Consider the following 22,063-nt stretch of genomic DNA (forward strand, 5'->3'; position numbering starts at 1 on the left):
CTTGGAGAAGACCAAGGAAGGTTATGGGGAAGACCTTGGAATGATTAGGGATGATCTGGGGAAAACCTGGGTAGAACCTGGAAGACCTGAGAAAGAACTACAGCAGACCTGGGAACGACAAACTGCAGTTGATACATTGGAGGACCTGGACAAGACTTTGGGAAGACCAAATGAGGAACTGAAGATTTGTGGAGGACCTGGAGAAGATCTAAGGTAGACCTGGGGAGAACCTTAGGAAGATCTATTTGTGCATTTGTTACTCTTTCATTGCTGAACTGTAGCACCTAAAGGCCTTATATTTTAGATGTATGTACTACCTCAGAATCTGGGCAAAGTTAAAATGTGCAAAAGACCCGGGAAGGACTTGAGAAAGACCTGAGAAAGACAGAGGAGGTCCTGATGAGAAACTGGTGTAGATTCAGGGATGACCTGGAGATAGCTTGTGGATAATCTGGGTAGGACCTCGGTAAGACCTAGGCAAGTCTGTTAATGTGTTCATTTATTACTTTTTCACAGCTGAATGTAGCACCCAGCAAATGTCAATTATTGGCGTAGGTACATCAGAATCTGGGACAGGTTTTAAGCTTTTGCAAGTTGGCCTTGAAAGCCATTTCAAGGCCATCATAGGCCATTTTGAGGCCACCAATGGCCATCGTTTTTTCTTGGTAATGCCAGGTACCCTCCCAGTATATGACAGACAATCAACATCTATAGCTCCTAAGAGACACTGTTATACACCTGTTAACAATAATGAACTTTTATGAAAATTTACATGTGAGCGAAACAACAACAAAATCCATGACTCTCCTTGACCAGTCACTACCACCTTTATCAACTAATAATGACACTCTGGCCTCACTCACCCACTTTTTAGCATGTGCTAAAATATCTATAAATCTAAAACACCTCTACACACTATAAGAGTGAAAGTACTGAATGATATATATGTATGAAATTATTTTTTCATTGTCATATATCTTTGAACTGTAAGGTTAAATACATTTCTTACACAATTTAAGAAAAATAAAAAAGAATGTGGATTTTGAGGGTTGAAAAAGAAAATTTAGTGAGACATTTTAAGGTTAAAAGTCAGTGCCTGAGAGGGAATTTGCTTAAAACATCTTTTAAACATTTCATATTCTTATAACACATATTCCATCCACACAATCATTTATTTGTAATTTCAATTTCAAGAACATGACAATGAATAAAAAAAAATTGTACTCACACTTAGAACATTTCTTGATCTTAAGTATCTGTAGATCTGTGTGGGTTCTGCAACAGCACAAAAAAAGATTAGTCCCCATTTCTAAAATATATTTCACTGTTCTACTTTTTTCAAATCAATTCAATTACCTAGTACATATTACTGTCCTATACTGCTACAGCTGTGCAGTATTGTTAACAATACAATGTAAAGGTGACAAACCTCACACCTGTCTGGTATGTCCTGTAAGAATACACAGTCCAAAACACTGTTCCCTGACTTCATTTGTAATAAGCACAAAAAGGCTGTAAGCATGCTTAAGACAGTTTATCCTTTTAATATACTGAAAATAGATACTGTAGATAATGTCAGAAAAACATATCTAATTATCAAACCAACCTGTACACATAGTTTCAAAGTTTATAAATGAATTCCTTAAAACTTAAGCTATCACATCATGTTTAAAAACTGTTTCTATAAATGGCTTAGTCATACCAGAAAAGTTCATCACTCTCCTAATAAATCTACAAACCAAGCAATGAATTATATTAGATATTCAAGACAATGCATTAACAAAATGTGAGAAATATAAAGCAATCAAGCCTAAGAAATAAGAAATCAAATCTTCTTGTTTAAATATTTAACAGAAGAGCTAAATACTTATTCTAACCAAAAAGTAAAGGGTATCTCAGAATCTAATCAAAGCACATTAAAATGTAGAAAAAATTAAGACTAGGAATGTAGTTTAGGCTATAGATAAAAAGTAAAATCAACTCCAGCTTTGAGTAAGAGATAAGGACTCTTAAAATCAGTACTCTTCAAGACTGATATAAAGAAAATCATGGAAGACTTCAAACACCAGATCAGATAATAGTATGTAATAAACATGCATCAGTGCATTGACTGATTAGGCTTTGTCTTCAACCTTTATAGTTCACTTAATTGCAGTACATGGGTATGAACTTCCTTATAAATACATACTGGCTAATGAAGGTTCATCAAACAAAATGTAATCAACATCCAAAAAGATCCTGTTACAAAGATTTTGTTAGGTCAAAATTCTCACAAGTCCAAGCCCCATAAGGTTAAAATCCAATGAAACCAGCCAAAATGTAGAGTACACATCTGTTACAATTACCTCACAGTCTGCTTGGCTTTTTAGATACAGAATCTATACATTTTTTCTTTACTAAAATTCAAAACACCCAACAGACATATATATATCATATTCACTGGACCTTCTATACATTGTTCAAAGCATTAACTACATGCCATAATCATGCAAGCTAGCAGATTTCAAACATGTGCATATGCCAATACTGAGACTGCAACCACAGCTATCAAGAATCTACTTTTGTAATTGTTTTCAGCATACATCAGTCATCAACAAATAAAAGAGTTATCTGTAAAGAAATCTAACTTGACAGAATCTTCAGCTTCAAGACTAATTGATGCAACACTATGAAGTGAAAGTATAGGCCCTTATCATCAACAGCTTCACATACAAAATTAAATTTCTACTTTAACTACACCACCCAAAAGCTTTTATTTGAAACTGGAACTTTATAATGATATTCTAATTCATGGTCTTACATTAATTCCTCTGATTTGGATAAACTTTTATACATTATTCTCCAGAGGGATGAGACCCCCATCCACAATACAACGAGGTGCTTGCATTACAGTAACACCAATTGTTGCAATTGGCTGTGTTGGTATATGCACATAGCCTTCCATAGCTTAACAAGTTCAGTAGATTATACATAACTACTACAATGCGTAATGAAAACAACTAATTGATATACCCATGAATATTGTTACCACAAGTTAACAAGATTCAGAGGAAAGTGCTGAATGCGAAAGGAATATTGAAATAACGTACTTTAAAAAACAAAATTAAAAGGGTCTTCCTTTAATTCCAAGAGGAAAACATTAGCTTAAGCTTTTGTCAGAGGATTCCAGTAAAACAACAAAGAAACAAATAATATCAATTAGTGTGCGGAACACACTAGGACTATAGTGTTTACTAGTATGAGGTAGTTTTGTGTATGTGCATTTGATTAGTATTTGTGTCACAGGGAGAGATTTACAATGTAGTACCTTGCCGCGTAACCTTGTGTCTACAATATCTCTAATCTCTTATCCCATACGCGCTTGCATTAGCCAGGTATAATTGGTATAGTATGGGTAGAAGTTCTACATTCGCGAGTTCCCATCTCTTAACATTTTTTAACCATCAAACACCTGCAGCATGCTGTCCACATTCACAATTTCATCACTCAGTTCTGTTACCCACTATTCTCACCGGTAAAGTATTATTTACGTCTTTTCCATTTTGAGATCATCTTACCACTCACCCCCTAAAGTGTTTCTAAACTATGATATTCAAGGTTTGTGCCATCTTTGTAAGTAATTAAATCTAACAACCTAGCAGCGAACAAGCACTTGGGTAAAGGAGTGGCGAATCTTCATGTTTCTTCCAAACTTTCAAGTTTAGGTTTCTGGTTATTGTACCCATGCATCGTAGCTATAACTGTGCATTAATGACGTCATCAAACATCTGAAACACTGTGTTCTGGTCACCTTTACCTCGTTTTAATGGACAAATTTAAGGCCTCTAAGATATCCATGTCACTCGGCTCTTTCCACTAACATAATTTTTGCCTCCTTTTGTCCTCACAAGAATACGCAAACTTTTTCTGCTTCTGGTAACATAAAACTTCCTCCATTAAACCAATCTTGCATCTTATTCTAACAAGGCCAAAAGCAATATTTAGATTGGTCTTTGTTAAATGAGCGGTCTTATTCTTCGACAGGCGTAGTATCACCGAATTCTTTAAAGGAAGACAAATATTATCAAACTGGCAAGTTGAGTAAAGTGTCTTACAAGACAAATATGGTGTGTGTGTGTGTGTGTGTGTGATTACTGTTTCTGTATTTAATACTACGTAGTTTGCTCAGTTGCTCCTTACGCGTGTATGCGTTTGTAGGTACCATTACGTACCATTACCTATTTTAACTGAAGGGATATTTCTTCAGCACAAGGAAGAAGTTCTCAGTTCATGGGGCCCAATCTCTTGAACTTGCTATCGTCATATAACACAAATGATGAGGACCAATCTCTTGAACTTGCTATCGTCATATAACACAAATGAACTAAAAATGAATTTCGACCAAGTACTCTTCATGCCTGAGTGTTCTCACTCACAATCAGATTATTTTCTCTGCAACAAAGGTGTCAGGAAAACATCTAAAAAAAAAAAAAAAATGTTCCCATCATATTTCAAGTAACTTGGAAGAAGTCTGCGTCAGATTCGGTGGGCGGAGTTTCGTTTTCTGTGATTGCTAGACTAAATCAAGGTGTTGGCCTCCAGTCAACTCTGATACCTTCAAATCGATCGTTTTTCACTGTTAATGTCCTGTTTTTAACTACACAATAATTACAAAATGGTTACATTAACAAAAAAAAAAAAATCCATTGGCTTAGAGAGGGCAGGGTGTTTGAAACAAATGGTTGTCTCCGTCATGTTGTATAAGTAATCAAAATGTTCAATACTAGGGCTTTTGGGGATGGGTTTCTGTATTATGTTCCAGCAATACTGTCGCTGACCCTTCAGTAATGTTTACATGGTTCAAAGTTCACACTTTCCAACACTGTCAAAATGACCCGAAAAGTGTTATGTTCTAATGACAGGAAAGACAATAGGATATATATATATATATATAAATATATATATATATATATATATATATATATATATATATATATATATATATATATATATATGAATTACTAGACTTACAATTAAGTGTAAAACCGGTTTAAAAAATTAGAAATCCCATCCTTCCAAAGCGTTGGGACTTGATATAACAACACGGAAACAACAGTGATATACATGTAAGGCGAAATGAATGGAAATCAACTGTAAGGTTTCTACACCATTTAGTGATAAAAGCAAAAACAGTAACGATTTAAAATTAATACAAAACCAGTGATGCCAGAGATCATCATCTGTTACTATTAATAATAAAATTTTGCATTAGTGCCACGAAAATGGATGTGTTGATAACACACTTATCCATGACAACTGTCACGAAAGTGATTATGAGGGTTTAAAACGTGACAGCGACATGTCCAACGTAAATGGACAAACACATCATACACGGCAGGAAACTATTATCGCGTGTGAATCGAAACAGTATATGCCTAACAACTGAAGAAGGAAACGGCAAGAACAGAAAATTTAATAATCTTAAAAAGAGCAAAAGCATCGACAAAGAACAAGTGATAAATGGAGCATTGAGCAAGCATCCTACACCGTGTATACGGTAAGCCTAACTAGACAGAGGCAGTGACCTCCCTTCTCTGCCCTATACCCTAATGAATATCTCTTACTTTTCTATGCGCCTGTGCCATACATTCTAAATAAATTCTAAATTCACGTTTGATTTACATAATCCAAAAATAAGTTTTTATATACATCAACAATATTAATAAATCCATGAACATCAAACATATGTAAGACCAAAAAAATGTCAAGTATATATCTAATTTTTGTTTGACATAAGACCAAAATATGTCAAGTATATATCTAATTTTCAGTCGCATTTCCTTATTTTGAAACCAGTGCTATTTCACCACCTGGAATCACCCTAAACTTTTTCTCGCCAATTATCAAGGCTGGTGTGTGTTTCTAAATTTATCAATTGGGGATTTGTTTCACTTGATATTAGTGAATAACTTTTTCCATCTTCCTCGACAAGATCTCATGAAAGTTATCTAATGTCTTGGTACTGTCCACGGTATTGCAGCAGACATTGTTTCTCCCGTGCTGGAATGTTCTTTTACAGGACGAATCTCCTTTCGGATGCCCTTAATTTGTCACCATGCATGTATAATACATCTTTATCGCCTTTCTCTCTAGAGGCTATTGATTCGTTTCTGTAAACCGGTTACTCAAGATAATCAAAATGATCCATTCGCTTGATTTTACCCACGAAATCATTTTCCTTTTTTTTTTTTCCCCAGCCTGTTAACTTCTTATCTTGATGGCGACCATATACGACACCAATAGCCACGCTTCATATCCATCTGTCCTGAAAAGCCTCATCATCAAACTTTTATCGCTCATGGTGAACTTCTCATGATTTTCCTGTGCCTTGTATATCCCGTTACCGTTTTTTTTTTTTATTTGGCAATTTCTCTTCATCCTCTAACGTGTATGTCATTTGTTGATTCTGTTGTCATCAGTGTGGAACCCTGATACATTTCCTTATACATCTTTGTCTAAGACATAACTGATAAGAAGAGTTCTGGGGCTACTTGCTGTACTGGTGGAATTCCTAACAAAACATCCTCATCTGACACAATGCGGAAGTACTCTGTAATAAGCGGAAAGCAACCAAATGACCATGGAGGTACAAGCGTAAGAAAAAAAAAATTGTTTCCCCCCCCTAAACATGTTCAAAGGCGATGTCACACTTACATCTTAGTACTCTATCATCTTTCCTTTGGCAGTGATTATCATATGCAGACGTCTGGGCATGGAACTGGCAAGGTTCCTAAAGTATTATAGGTCCATGTTTTACGTGTCTAGAGGGTCTTGATCTTCTGAATAAGGTGGTGCATGAAGCAGCCGCCTGATTGTGCGTTCTGAACGCCCAATGTGAGAAGTTGGGCTTTCTCCTCGGTAAAAATGTACGAGCCAACCATTTTAATGGACCGATGGAAGAAACACAACGCCCAGAGAAATTCCCAAAATATAGTAGCAGCCAAGATAGCCTGAGGCACACTGAGGAGGGTTGCTAGACTCTCACATCGTTAGACATTCTAGTCTCAGCAACCAGATGTATGATGATTTCACAGAAAGCGTCATATGTTTGTAACCACAATACACCTTAGCCGTTAACGCCTTTGGAAATATATGGGTGGCAGACAATGTTATTTTGCGGACACTACTATACGCCTTGTATCAGAAGAGTTGGTGAAGGCTACATCGTGAGTCACCAATTGTCACTTCTATCCCGTTTGATGGGAACGCCTTAATCCCCTGCTCTGATTTACATGTGTTTAACCACTGTTCCTATCGATCCTATAGTTCACTTTGTCGAATGCCTTTACAAAGGTTATATAAAACACTCCTACTATTACTGTATCATTTGTATATTTGTGCAGCAACTGCAACTCTATTCGAGGACTTGTAGCTGGTACAAATCCATGTCGACCCTCATCAATATGGCTGTTACGTACTGTGTCAGTGTGTGTTTATCACTCGTTCGAAGATCTTTACTCAAATATCAAGTCAGAGGTCTATACGAGGTAGTTTCGGCAGGGGCTGTAGATCCCCGCTTGTGAACATATGTCATTTTGTGTATTTCATTTGCTTTACGACTGTCCACGCTGGATCACTCCTACTGTCTACGCTGGATCACTACGATTGTCTACGCTGGGTCACTACGACTGTCTACGCTGGATCACTACGACTCGACGCTGGATCACTCCTACAGTCTACGCTGGATCACTCCTACTGTCTGCGCTAGATCACCAAGACTGTCTACGCTGGATCACTACGACTGTCTACGCTTGATCACTACGATTGTCTACGCTGTATCACTACGACTGTCTACGCTGGATCACTACGACTCGACGCTGGATCACTCCTACTGTCTACGCTGGATCACTACGACTGTCTACGCTTGATCACTACAACTGTCTAAGCTGGATCACCACGACTGTCTACGCTGGATCACTACGACTGTCTGTGCTGGACACTACGACTGTCTATGCTGGATCACTCCTACTATCTACGCTGGATCACCACGACTGTCTACGCTGGATCACTACGACTGTCTAAGCTGGATCACTACTACTGTCTACGCTGGATCACTCCTTCAGTCTACGCTGGATCACTCCTACTGTCTGCGCTAGATCACCACGACTGTCTACGCTGGATCACTACGACTGTCTACGCTTGATCACTACGATTGTCTACGCTGGATCACTACGACTATCTACGCTGGATCACTACGACTGTCTACGCTGGATCACTGCGACTCGACGCTGGATCACTCCTACTGTCTACGCTGGATCACCACGACTGTACGCTGGATCACTACGACTGTCTACGCTTGATCACTACAACTGTCTAAGCTGGATCACCACGACTGTCTACGCTGGATCACTACGACTGTCCGTGCTGGATCACTACGACTGTCTATGCTGGATCACTCCTACTATCTACGCTGGATCACCACGACTGTCTACGCTGGATCACTACGACTGTCTAAGCTGGATCACTCCTACTGTCTACGCTGGATCACTACGACTGTCTAAGCTGGATCACTACGACTGTCTAAGCTGGATCACTCCTACTGTCTACGCTGGATCACCACGACTGTCTATGCTGGATCACCACGACTGTCTATGCTGGATCACCACGACTGTCTATGCTGGATCACCATGACTGTCTATGCTAGATCACGTTAACAACATTAATAATTTCGCTATTGATCTCCTTTGTCTCCCTCAGGCTCCTGGTAGTCCATATCTCCCCAGAACTGAGGCTCTCTCTTTCAGTTCGTCTACTGTCTATCTCATTCTCAGTTACTGTTATTTGGCGACCATTACCCATCAAGTAACTCATTACTGGTATTTCCTATTATTCTTGGGCTAAACATCAAAAAGTGATGATTCATTAGCATCCTACAGACTCTTAGAGAGAGAGAGAGAGAGAGAGAGAGAGAGAGAGAGAGAGAGAGAGAGAGAGAGAGAGAGAGAGATCATTACGAGACGGGGCTACCGCGTTGTGCTCATCACACGAAAATAGGGTTACAAAAAAAAAAGAAGTAGCGTGAGTTGTGTGCTGTCAGGTGTTGTGTGCGAGACTATGCAAGCAGTCAATGTGTGGGTGACGCTTTCTAGAAGAAGAAGAAGAAGAAGAAGAAGAAGAAGAAGGAGAAGAAGAAACAACCTGGACCACAGGAGTGAAACGTAACAGCCACTGAAATGCTGGCTCTATGCGCAGCCGTCAATAAACCTCCCGATTCCCTGGCGGGTTGTAGCTCCCTGATCAATGGTTGTATGCCACCTGAGAGAGAGAGAGAGAGAGAGAGAGAGAGAGAGAGAGAGAGAGAGAGAGAGAGAGAGAGAGAGAGAGAGAGAGAGAGAGAATTACGAGTGTTTGGAACGAAAAATTGACAAATGGCCGAACATAGTCTCAAGGAAAAAAAAAAATTGAAAGCCACCAGCCCACGTGTGGGTGAGACAAAGATAAGACAGCATCCTGGGCGACAGGAGTGTCACTTGACAGCCACTGAAGTGTTGGGCTTACTGCACAGCCGACACTAACCCTCCCGATACCGATGCGGGTAATGTGTATGTCCCTGGTCGACAGCTGCCAACCACCCAGACGGAATACCCACGGACGTGCACGCACACAACGACGAGGTACAGCCATGGTGACAGGGCTAGCGCGTTAAGCTCACCGCTAGAGAGAGAGAGAGAGAGAGAGAGAGAGAGAGAGAGAGAGAGAGAGAGAGAGAGAGAGAGAGCAGGGGGAGGATATGTGCCATCCACCATCCACACTTACCTTAGTCCCGATCCCCCACAGTCCTGCCCCACTCCCCTGCCACTATAACACACCCTTACTGGTCAATAGCCACACACTCCCACAACTGTGCAACATCATCCACAAAACGAGCCAGAATACTTTCCAGACGACGAGCCAGAATACTTTCCAGACGACGAGCCAGAATACTTTCCAGAGGACGAGCCAGAATACTTTCCAGAGGACGAGCCAGAATACTTTCCAGACGACGAGCCAGAATACTTTCCAGACGACGAGCCAGAACACTTTCCAGAGGACGAACCAGAATACTTTCCAGAGGACGAACCAGAATACTTTCCAGAGGACGAGCCAGATACTTTTCAGAGGACGAGCCAGAATACTTTTCAGAGGACGAGCCAGAATACTTTCCAGAGGACGAGCCAGAATACTTTCCAGAGGACGAGCCAGAATACTTTCCAGAGGACAAGCCAGAATACTTTTCAGAGGAAGGGGAGAAAAATTTCCCAGATATGAAGCAATGTAATGTGCCACGACTCAGCCACACAGAAAGGTACCCCCTTCTCACATCACTTTAACGGGGAGATCAATGGCTTGAAACCATCTGTTCCTACAATATGGGTCTTAACACTCCGGGTAAGACGCTGGTAAAACCAGACATCAGGTTCTCATCCTGTCTATACCCTCCCGAGACTCTCTATCTGTCTAGATTCAGGTTCTCACCAATCGTGTCTTCCAAGACCCATATATATCTATCTATCTATCTATCTATCTATCTAATCTATCTATCTATCTAACTACATAAACTAAGGTACTATACCCACCATGCTTTCTAAGATCCCAGCTATCTATCTACCAATCTATAAAGACTCTGGTCTTGTCTTCCAAGATCCCTATCTATCTATCTATCTATCTATCTATCTATCTATCTATCTGTCTGCCTGTCTACCTAAACTAAGGTTTTCTATCCACCATGCTGTCTAAGACTCCATCTATATATCTATCTACCTATCTCTCTAGATTCAGGTTCTCTTACCTTTCAAGACCCCCATCTATCTATCTATCTATCTAAATCTATCTATCTATCTAAACTAAGGTTCTCCATCCACCATGCCTTCTAAAACGCCATCAATCTACCTACCTACACTCAGTTTCTCCACCCACTATGCCTTCCATGACTCTCATCTATATATCTCTATCTTATCTAGGCTCGAGTTTTCACCCATTCTGCCTTCCAAGACCCTACCTATCTATCTATCTATCTATCCAGACTAAGGTTCTCCACTCACCTTGCCTTCGCAGACACCCATCTATCTATCCATCTATTTAGATTCTGGTTCTCCATCCATCTGGCCTTACAAGACCCCATCTATCTATCCATCTCTCTATCTATCTAAACGTAGGTTCTCAACTGTCTTGCTTTCCAAGACCCCATCTATCCATCAAGACTCGGGTTTTCACCTATCTTGCCTTCAGTGACCCCCCCCCCCCCACATCTATATATCTATCTAGACCCAGGTTCTCACCTATCTTGCCTTCCAATATCCCCATTCATCCATCTATCTCTATACTCAGGTTTTCCCCCATCCTGCTTTCCGAGACCCCATCCATCCATTTACCTATCTAGACTCAGGTTCTCATCCATTTTGCCTTCCAAGACCCATCTATCTATATACCCATCTATCTATCCGGATTCAGGTTCTCATCCATCTTGCCTTCCAAGGCCCATCTATCTATCTATCTAGACAGGTTCTCACCCATCTTGCCTTCCTATACTCTCTCTCTCTCTCTCTCTCTCTCTCTCTCTCTCTCTCTCTCTCTCTCTCTCTCTCTCTCTCTCTCTCTCTCTCTAGCTCAGGTTCTCACCCATCTTGCCATCCATGACCCTCTAAGTATCCATCGAGACAGGTTCTCATCAATCTTGCCATCCCAGACCCCATCCATCTCTCTATCTACCTACCTACCTACCTACATACCCATACCTCCTACTCAGAATGCCAAATCGAAGGTAATACCGACTTTACAAAGCCCCTCCGTAGCCCTGGGACGTTATGAATGCCACACTAGCAAGCTTAAAACGTTCAATATTCCCTCAGCTTTCCCTTGAAGTAGAAACTTCTAGACAGGTTTTAATTAGCCTTGAACCCCGGAACACTTTTTTCACCCCTACTAATGACAGTCCTGGCTGTCAGTCATTTCTAAAATTACCAAAGTCCCGTCTACATTAAACAACCGGTGAGGTGTGTCACACCTTGCTAAATATTCTTTAAATATCCCAAGGTCCCGCTCTGGTGCCTCTGTATCGGCTCTAGGAGCCGCCCAGTCCCCTTCCATACCCATACCAAGTGAAGGCATCGGGCAAATCTTCACCCTAACACCCCAGAGTGGTCCCAGGCTGTTGGAATCCGCAGCCCTCAGGCCCATATAGCCCCCCTCCCCAACACAACCTGGCTGGTCTGGTACACTGTGTAGGTACCTGCCCAGTGCACTCTTTACCTTCCCTACCATGCATCCCTTGCTGTTTCTTATGATAGCTGGCAAGGTGTTGAAGGAGTAATGGGCCTTATTTGAACACATCGCATCTTTGGATATGAGAAAGAATTCTACAATGTTTTCCATGCCTGTCGCGCTCGTAGGATGTTATTTCCGGAACTAAGTTGGGAACCATACGTTCTATGGAAACCGTGATGCCTCTTCAACCTCTTTGCTTGCACCAAATGATGACTCCTCAACCCTCTGCGTGTACCGTAAGTTTAATCTACATTTGCCTCATTAACTTCACTCTGCAAGTCATTATACAAAGACTTGGCCTCGATAATCAATGTTAACATAGGCTTGTTCCTTAGCTTTCGGTCGTCAAGGATGAAAACGACAATATTGAAATAATAAAATCTTACCTCTTTAGAAACAAGGATCTACTAATACCACACTTTTAAAGCTCTACAATGCATCTAGCCATGCACGTACACAATTCCTCAGGAATTGCATTCTCCCAGTGTGCTCATACGCACACAAAATTTCACTTTTCCTTCCAGAATATGACTATATTATGCATTACTGAAGAAATTACCGTTAAGTGGGAGGGGAAGAAGGGTCTGGGCTGCTCATAACTTTGACGTTCTTTTCGGGAATGATTTCATTCTACAGACACCTAATCACAAGACATACTGTATGATTTTTCCCCCAGTATGATTTCACACTACGCATTACTTTTTTCTACATACAGAGTACATGTTTCTATACTTAACTACATGTCATACAAACGTAGAAATTTACCAACATAAACAAATGAACATGTTATCTTATTGACTTATTTCATTCATCTCAACAAAAAAGCAAACACTCAAAGCCCTAAATTTGTTTCTTGAGAAATCAACTACATCGTACGGTGATATAAGTCAATTCTGACCATCTGTGGGTGACTGACACGTGTGATATACTTTCCACCTCAGTCTGGCAGTTATTATGCTACTGACATCTATGGGCAATGGCGGAAGCAAACATGATTCAAGAAATAGTAATTACTATTTGACTGTTACGGGAGAGAGTTTTACACGAATGTTGCCCCGTCTCATGGTTATGAAAGTGAAAAGTTAATGATGTAATCTATTACATTAAATCATAACTATGGTCCTTACCGTGATAGGGGCTTCTATCTGGAAGATTGTCACATTCACCTAGCAAGGCCACATGTCATGGTGTGTGTGTGACTGGGACAAGCACAAGACTGCTGAGGGGTAAATGCTTACTTTCTTCAACGTAAAAGTTGCATCTTCGGCATGATGGGTATATGTTGAAGCAGTGTCTGTTGTGTTGGAGACTGTGGGTATTTAGAACACAGACAGGAAACGTTAACTTGTATATGCCTTGGGAGTATACTTTCTGAAGGGTGTATGTCTAGTGAAAAGAGTGGCTGATTAGATCTTGTCTGGTCATTTTGCTGTGAATGTATTTTGTCAAGTCATTTGTTTGGGAGGGAGATCTGCAAGTATAGGCTGCTGAAGTGAGAATGGTGGATGGTAATGGAATGGTTGAATGGGAAATATCCAATGATACTACAAAGAACTATGGACATTACATCCCATGAATCACGAAATCATCACCTCCAGCCTAAATACAACAGATAAAGCTGGTCAAAGATAATAGCACCAGATTTCTCAAGATATAAAGATGAAAGGTTGATAACTGATATGCATTATTATCCTAAGTCTCACTTCAAACCAACAAGTATTTGTTCAGTTTCTTCTTTTCCTTTCCAAGGATCAGCACCCCAAAACAGGATGTCAAAGAACAGTGACGTCAAATGATACATCTTTTGGGGGTACATTGAATCTAGGTTTATTAGGGGTGTGGTGAAGATGCATATGTTGCGAGTGAAGCTTAGAGCAGATGCATTTGAAGAGGATAAAGCTTAGATACATTTGTTTAGTGAAGTGCAGATACATTTGTAGAGGATTAAGTGCATGTAAGTGTACTGAGGGTGTCATGTACATGCTTTTGTTAAGAGTGAAGTGAGTAAGCATTTGTTGGAAGGTGAGATATTGCATCTGATCAAGAATCATGGAGTTTATTGTTTCTAGTATTCCATGATAAAAAAAAACATTAACAGTGATTTTAAATTCTGGACAATATTTGATTTTCAAAAATACATATTTCCCTTTTTCAAAGTTATAAGCAAACAATGGCCTACTTTTAATAATCAATTTCTTTCTGCAATTACAGTTTATCATATTCATCAAAAAAATGACACCAGGATGATGGGTATGAAGCATTCACTTTAACCCTGCAACTTTGTGAATAATGGAATAGGAAGTTCCCGTAAAAGTTCAAGCAACATTTGCAGAAACTAAGAGAACCAATGAAAACCTCATGTAAGTACCCCTAGCAGCCACAATTTAATCATTTCCAATAATTTATCAAAATTAATACAGAAAATATAAGAGCATTATGGTCTCTCATTTATGGTGTTTTTGTTTGCCATGCATTTGCATCTAATATTTTCACACACTGTGGCTTTCCTTCACCCTACCACATGTAACCACTTCCATCAAAACATTCTTCACCATGAGATAGTACTGAACACATAATCATTGTAGTAATTCAACTATAACATGAAAAATCACACTGACTATTGCCTGCTAAGGGAAATCAGGGGAAGTTCTTCATGAGTTTCGTTGTTTCTATACGTTTTTCACCTACACTTATGGTAGTAACCACACACTTTTCCCTGATCTTCACAGCCCTTCCCACTATCAATGTACATATCATAGGCGAAAAGACATTGATCCCAGTAACATTTCACTTTTCTAAAATTACTAAACATAATCAGGGAAATACCTGTGATGGAGGATGTCCTTAAATTATGCAATTATCCTTAACAGTCTCTGAAATCAGATTGAGGTAAACTACCAAAGAAAAACATCCTTAAGTCAAACCTAAACGAAAAAACTGTATGAATGTTATGCCCTTCATTCCTAAATAACCATGACCCACTTCTACAGCAGATTTATACCATAACACAGCGACACCAACAGAACCTGTCTTTAACATTCCCATGGGTTGATTCCACACAATCTTATCTGAATTATCACAAGAATAATGTCCAGGGCTGAAATTCTATTTCACACAAATAGGGTAGACTGCTCATGAAAAAACATCTTTACAAGAATGTTTTTTTTTCCCAGTGACCTATAAATTACACTAAAAAAAAAAATTATGGTTTTCACTGATTTCATTTTCCAATGATAGCATACTGCATTTAGAGTAAATAAGACTGGGGAGCATCTGGAACATTATCTTTAGGATAAATAAGTAACAACAGGGAGCAGAATGAAGATCAGGGAAAATGAGTGAGATACTTCTAGAAATCAAGAGAACTTATGAAAACTTCACCAGACCTCCTTTAACAGGAAAGATTTACCTTAATTTTCACAGCTTTAGACAAAATACAACACATCATTTTTCCAGCATCCCTGCCCAAAATGTAAACAAACAAATGATACACTGGGCAGTGCTTGGCACCACTAGCCAATACCCATACAAGCCACAACACATGGTCCTTAGCAGCTCACTATATTACCATTAACATAAATTTCTATCATAAATCTCAGCTACTAGGGAAGGATAGAAGTGTTCATGGCGTTTATTGATTTCTACAAGTACATAACTTGTTCTGATCTTCATATCCCTCCTCAGTAATATCTATCAATGTGGAATACAAAAAATCGAGATCACACTCAAGACTTCACATTCTAAACACAGTGCTGTACATAATATCACTGAAAAATCAATGAAAGTCCTAAGAGACTGAGGTGGTGCCTTTAAACTTCATAATCATCAACATAACGTTTTAGTAAAGGTTTTGAGTGGTCCACAACTTGAATATTATAAAACATGTAGCTGAGATTAAATGGGGGCTAAAAATTGAATATATCATAAGTAAAACCCTGGATCTATGTTAACATTTATTGATTAATGAGTTTAGAGAGGCCTCAGCCTAATAATCCCCCATACCTAGCTAAGATTTACCGAGTCTGTCTCCGAGTTCGCTCCTCTTACTAGCATTAATCACATGTTGTGAAGTGTGCTCTATTCACACACATTTCTCTAGCTGAGGAAATTATGTCGCATTTGTAGCCTGGCCCTTCCTTTATATAATATTTCCCTGTACTTCCTCTTCAACCCTGGCTGTTCCCATCCAATAAAAAGAGGCCTTGCTGTCAATATTCTCTTTAACCATTAAGCCCTAGTCCTGGAATATATGAATCACATCCCCCTATCCTTCTATGATTAGATGTTTATTCACTACCGGGAATAAAATCCTGTCCCTTCTCACAATATATACTAACATGGCCTCTGTAAATATGCATGACAAACTATGGTAGTATATGGGGCTGCAATAACACTACTCCTGGACTTGCCATGAAAATGAACGACAACGCAGATTACCCTCACTAAATATATCCAATAAACTTCCTAAAACCGTTTCCGCTAGAAAAAATAACCGCCATTCTAAAATCAATTTATCTGAAACATTAGTGACCTGCAGTATTAACTTCGTACTCTCGAATGCTAATTATGGTCCTTGCCATACATGAGACGAAAGCTATCCCGGCTCATGTAACTCCCACCATGGTATATAATCATTCAGATGATGTATATAGTCTATTAGAGCTTAATAGAAGGAGATGTGGAGGTGAGAATTTCAAGACATGTAGACAAATTCAGTCCACTCACTTTCAAAAGCTTGCAAGAAGAGTTCGTGGTCCGCTTGCACTTCTGTTACGGGTTTATCCAGTCCCATGGCGTCTTTCTTTTTCTGAGGCATCCTATAACCCTTCTTGTGTTTATATGTACAGACTAGTAGAGCAAACTCGTAAAACTTTGGATTTCAGGCTTTGTTTACCGCTCACTCTCAGAACACTCTCTTCTTCCATCATGACAAGAACTGAGGGACGGGATGCGCAAGCCCCTTCCCGCGCTTTCCTTCCAACACTTGCTAAGTGGCTGAACACCTTCTCTACCTTCTCTATACACTTCTTCTGCTGATATGACTCCTATATTCGTATATGAGATGTATGACACCTGATAATGGTGCAGTAATGAAAGTGATATATGTAGACTTTTCACTACAGTGAAGCCAACGGTTGGCTTTAGTTACCCTCCTACAAAGCATAGGGACTTGTAGTTAAATCTATATATAAAGATATATGACACATCTTACTTTCTGCACGTGAACCTTCAAATCGACAGTAAATTAAAACATTATAAGGTTATGGAAAAAAATATACCAGTATGAAATCTAATATGAATTACTGGGTTAGATATATTTTCGATTTTTCCTGTACTACACCGTATATTTTATCTATCTTTTCGAAACAATTTTCCACACTAGTACAGCAATTCAGTCCAGCCTAGTGACAATGGTAACTAAGACTAGACTCAAAATCATAACGACTCATATATTTCGAGGTAAATATTCCCCTAAATTGGACAATTTTCCATTCCCTTTCATATTTGATCGGAGTTCTCATTCACATGCATTTCATCCTCAGTTCTGTACTCCCGCCCCTTCTGTTGTTCTTCGATAGTTCTGAGAAGAAACATCTTTACATTGACCATTAAAGTGGTCATCATCCATATTTCCTACCGCCACAGATGTACAAACATCTTTGACACCTTATCTTTCGTGAGTGAACAGAGACATGACGAGATTCTCAGTGAACAGTAATCAAGAAACACAAGTGTCGGACGTTAGGAAACTGTAGAGTTGGGGGGGAGACAGGATATATAACGTTTCATACTTTACCACACGATATATTCAGGAAAAAAATAGGAATATACGGAATTGATAACCATGTGTTGAGATAGATTGACAGTTTAATGTAGGAATGAACGCTGAAATCTGTATACAGTGAGAAGTTTGTTTAACATCAGTTGTACGCATATCGTTTGAGGCAATTACTTGGGACTATTTGTTAAGCTATTTGAAGAACAAGATGATTTCAGACAAACAAAGTTGTTTTGTATGAGGCCAATCATCTCCCTAGCAACTGCTTGAAGTTTTAAAGTAACTGGATAGAAGCATTTGGTCAGGGTAAAAGCTTCTATTGCGAATTACGGATAACCAACAAGTGTTTGATACCCTACCACCAAAGATTAATGGGTGATAAAGGATAATGGGTGATAAAGAAAGGTATAGGATTAACGACCCTCTGCTGGGATGGATTAAACATTTCCTCTCCGATAGAATCCAATGAAAGTCCAACTGGTGAGAAATAACATGGGGTAGACCACAAGGTCAGTACTAGGTCCCTTACTTTTTCTTATTTCTCTAACAATATTTGTCATACTTGACCCTGAGGCATAACTCCATGCTTGTAACCTCGAAATACTCTGAGAATCATCATAGAAATTTGAGACCAAGAAAATGCTACAAGGTTCAGATGAGATGTCTTAGTGGGCGTTGTCTGGCCGCCAAAATCTTAACAAACTATTATTTTTAGAGTATAAACATTTGAGCCTCGCTAAATTTCAAAACCAGCACGATATTGATGATAAACGTATAGGTAAAATATTAGATGAAATTTAAAAGAATAAGGACAGTATAGTGGTCAAGTTCTGATGACCAAATCCTCAAATAAGTAAATAATGTTAGGTTTCAATTTGCGCTCCTCTACACACAACTTTTAGATACCTTGATGAGGAATTTTTTTTTTTTCTGTACAAATTTGAGTGTAGCACAACACGTATATGCCAGTTAGGCATGCGTCTTCTGCTAGATAAAACACACTGAGGAAAGGGAAAGTGGACGGAGAAAGACAACATAAATACGGCTAGGTTAGAATTGCCGTTGGGAACGTAAGGGAAGCTTGCAAGACTGCATAGGTCGATGATGACAAGGAGGGAGCAGCCTATGTTTCTGTGATAACAAAGGGCACGGCTTAACGATCTAGCGGCTGCAGGGGATACCGTTTTAAACAATTGCCACAACGCCCTAATGGCAATACTTCGACAGTGTTCGTGCACATTGAGAATGAACCCTTAGGGAGCCTGTGCTAGAAAAAATCTCTAAGTATTGGTATGCTGTTGAAAGACAGAGGAAGAGTGAAGTTAATATGCTAAAAATATAATCTCTGGAGCTGTATATATGAATGGGTTCTGCATTAAAGATGGATCGGCTAGATATACAGCGTTCGACTAATGTCCTAGAAAAGTAAGGTCAGTATAATAGAGATACAATTTACTAATGGAAATTCTACGTATAACCATTACTTTTTCCCACAGGATCAACAAAGGTAGACCTCCATTAGCTATCATGGAACAAACACATACAAACATATATATATATATATATATATATATATATATATATATATATATGATTACCAGACTTAAGGTTACACCCAATGAAAGTTCACTTTGGCAAGGCTGTATCATTGCGAGTGCAGTCTCCTCAAAGGAGTTCTCACCTCAAAGAAGATTGTATTTCCCTGCTACTGGAGGTAGTGCACCCTTGGGCTGCAGAAGCCTCTGAAGAAAGATCCTGGGTAACACCAAGACTTTCTTACAAATTGGGCCTGGGGTAATTATATATATATATATATATATATATATATATATATATATATATATATATATATATATATATATATATATATATATATATATACATATGTTATCATTATTATTATTATTATTATTATCTTCACTTATTTAATCTTGTCCGATATAAGACACACACACACACACACACACACACAAGCCACCACCTTCCAGAAACAAGAGGGTAGAAGAATATATTGGGGTGGCAGCACAAAATATATATTAATACATATTACAAAAACTAGATAGATTGCGTCATGGTAATGAAAACAATGCAAGGACAATCAGTCCTAACAGAAACCTTCAGTGACACCATTAATTGTGATGCTGTTTGGGTTAGAGAGTTCCCGAAAATATGTAGGGTAAGAGATTACTGAGTATGGTAACAGAATACCTATATGTAATGAGGGAAGTACCATAGCAAGGGGGAGGTGAGATAAACATTCCATCTTGGATTCGATATTCACATAGCGGACCAGTGAGATAGGAGACATTAAATTTAGAATTTTGTTTATTTATGAATAAGTAATACATCAAAGAGGACATGTAATCATGCTTCCACATCCACCAAGCAATACCTCTGAAATAAACTTTAATAAAGAAATTACAAAATCCTTTAAAAGATCAGGATTCTATAATGTAGATTGATTTATAATAGACTGATCAAATTTACTTAGTAAAATTAGATATACACAATAGAGAAATGCCAAAATCTTATTTTGATTTTTTCTTAATTTCATGAAAAATATTTTTAACTTCTAATTTACCAAATAACAGAATTGTTTCCCAAAAATTCTCATAGATCTTTAGTTCTGAATTATTGGGTTTCAATACGTTCCACAACATAATGCTGTGTACGGGACTAACCCCATTACACAGTTTACATGGAATTCCACTGTGGCTTTTAGAATATTCCCGGCAGTATTTTGTTTCTTGATCTCATACGCTTAATGAATAAATCAGTTTTGAATTGATTTGTTCCATATTCTCCGTTACTTTAACATAGTGAGCCATGATATCTCTTACATTTCCCGAAATTCTTTTGGTGTTTCCAAGATCCCAACTTTCTCATATATCCCTCATTTCATACTCAATTTTCCGCTGGCTAGTGATACTCACAACGTCAACAAATTCCTTTCTAGTTGCTTGTTTTGCAAAGTCATCAGCAACTTCATTCATGTAAATGCTACAGCGAAAAGGCAACCACTAGTTATTCATGTGTAAGACAATATATAAGTTCGAAATGACACTGCATAATTGAGAAGAGGAAACCAAGTTTCAGGAAGGTATAGTGGACAGAAGTATATATGAACCCAGACCATTGTACAACTATGTCAAAAGTCATTATATGGTACAAAATATAATTCATAAAAGATGAAAAATAAATGATATGGAGGAACACATATATGAACTTTTAGATACAGAATTGTCAGTCTGTATTTGAGGAAGATGAATAATATTGATGAAGGGAACCCACACACAAGCAGTGGTGAGTTCCACTGGAGAATCTGACTTCAATAGAGATGCAGCAGTTGTATTGATGATGAGTAAACTGGAGAACAAAGGAAAGCAGATGAACCAGATAAGGTATCTTGCCGGTTGGTACGTAAGTGTTTAGGGGGAATTAAGTGACCATTAAGGATCATTGTACTGAATATCGACTAACAGAGAGAAAGCTACAAAAAGTGGGTTAACGAGCATAATACCTTTATTAAAGAAGGGAGAGAGAAATGCACCACTCCGCTACATACCTGTGTCCCTTACAAGTGTGGGTTTGTAATATTCTAGAAGGAATAATATGGTAAAGCTGAAAACACATCTTGAGAAGCATATGACCTCTCATCTGACGAAAGTCTGGATTCATGTGTAACAAATCTTTCTTCTTTTCAATCTTTTTTTTTTTTTTATCAGAGGGTACCTGGCAGCGGTAATCCAGGAGAGGAGAAGGATGACTTGAACACAGATATTTGGATCTTAATAGAGCATTTGCCACAGATATCAGGGTTTTAAGAGAACATTTGCCACAGATACTCTGGATCTTAAGAGACCATCTGCCACAAATATCAGGATATTAAGAGAACATTTGCCACAGATCTTCAAAGAACATTTGACACATCTGGATCTTGAGAGAACATTTGCCACAGATTACTGGATCATAAGAGAACACTTGCCACAGATAACTGGACCT

General features: G+C 38.8%; 1 protein-coding gene across 7 annotated transcripts in view; it reads right to left on the minus strand.

The window, feature by feature from the left end:
- The window catches only part of Su(z)12 (Polycomb protein Su(z)12), a 104,817-nt gene extending 87,590 nt beyond the window's left edge, over positions 1-17,227 (minus strand). For 5 of the 7 annotated variants that reach the window (XR_011714774.1, XM_071679326.1, XM_071679325.1 and 2 more), the window contains exons 1-2: positions 17,008-17,227; positions 1,229-1,275 (exon numbers count right to left, since the gene is read on the minus strand). Coding sequence is in view for 6 of the 7 variants with exons in the window: in XM_071679326.1 (XP_071535427.1) it covers positions 1,229-1,275; positions 17,008-17,098 (138 nt within the window). In the remaining variant the exon portion in view is untranslated. The remainder of the gene's footprint in view (positions 1-1,228; positions 1,276-17,007) is intronic. The other 2 variants (XM_071679329.1, XM_071679330.1) reach the window with 1 other exon arrangement.
- Positions 17,228-22,063: the final 4,836 nt, after the last annotated feature.

Source organism: Panulirus ornatus, chromosome 29, assembly GCF_036320965.1.
Source record: "Panulirus ornatus isolate Po-2019 chromosome 29, ASM3632096v1, whole genome shotgun sequence".
NCBI lineage: Eukaryota > Metazoa > Arthropoda > Malacostraca > Decapoda > Palinuridae > Panulirus > Panulirus ornatus.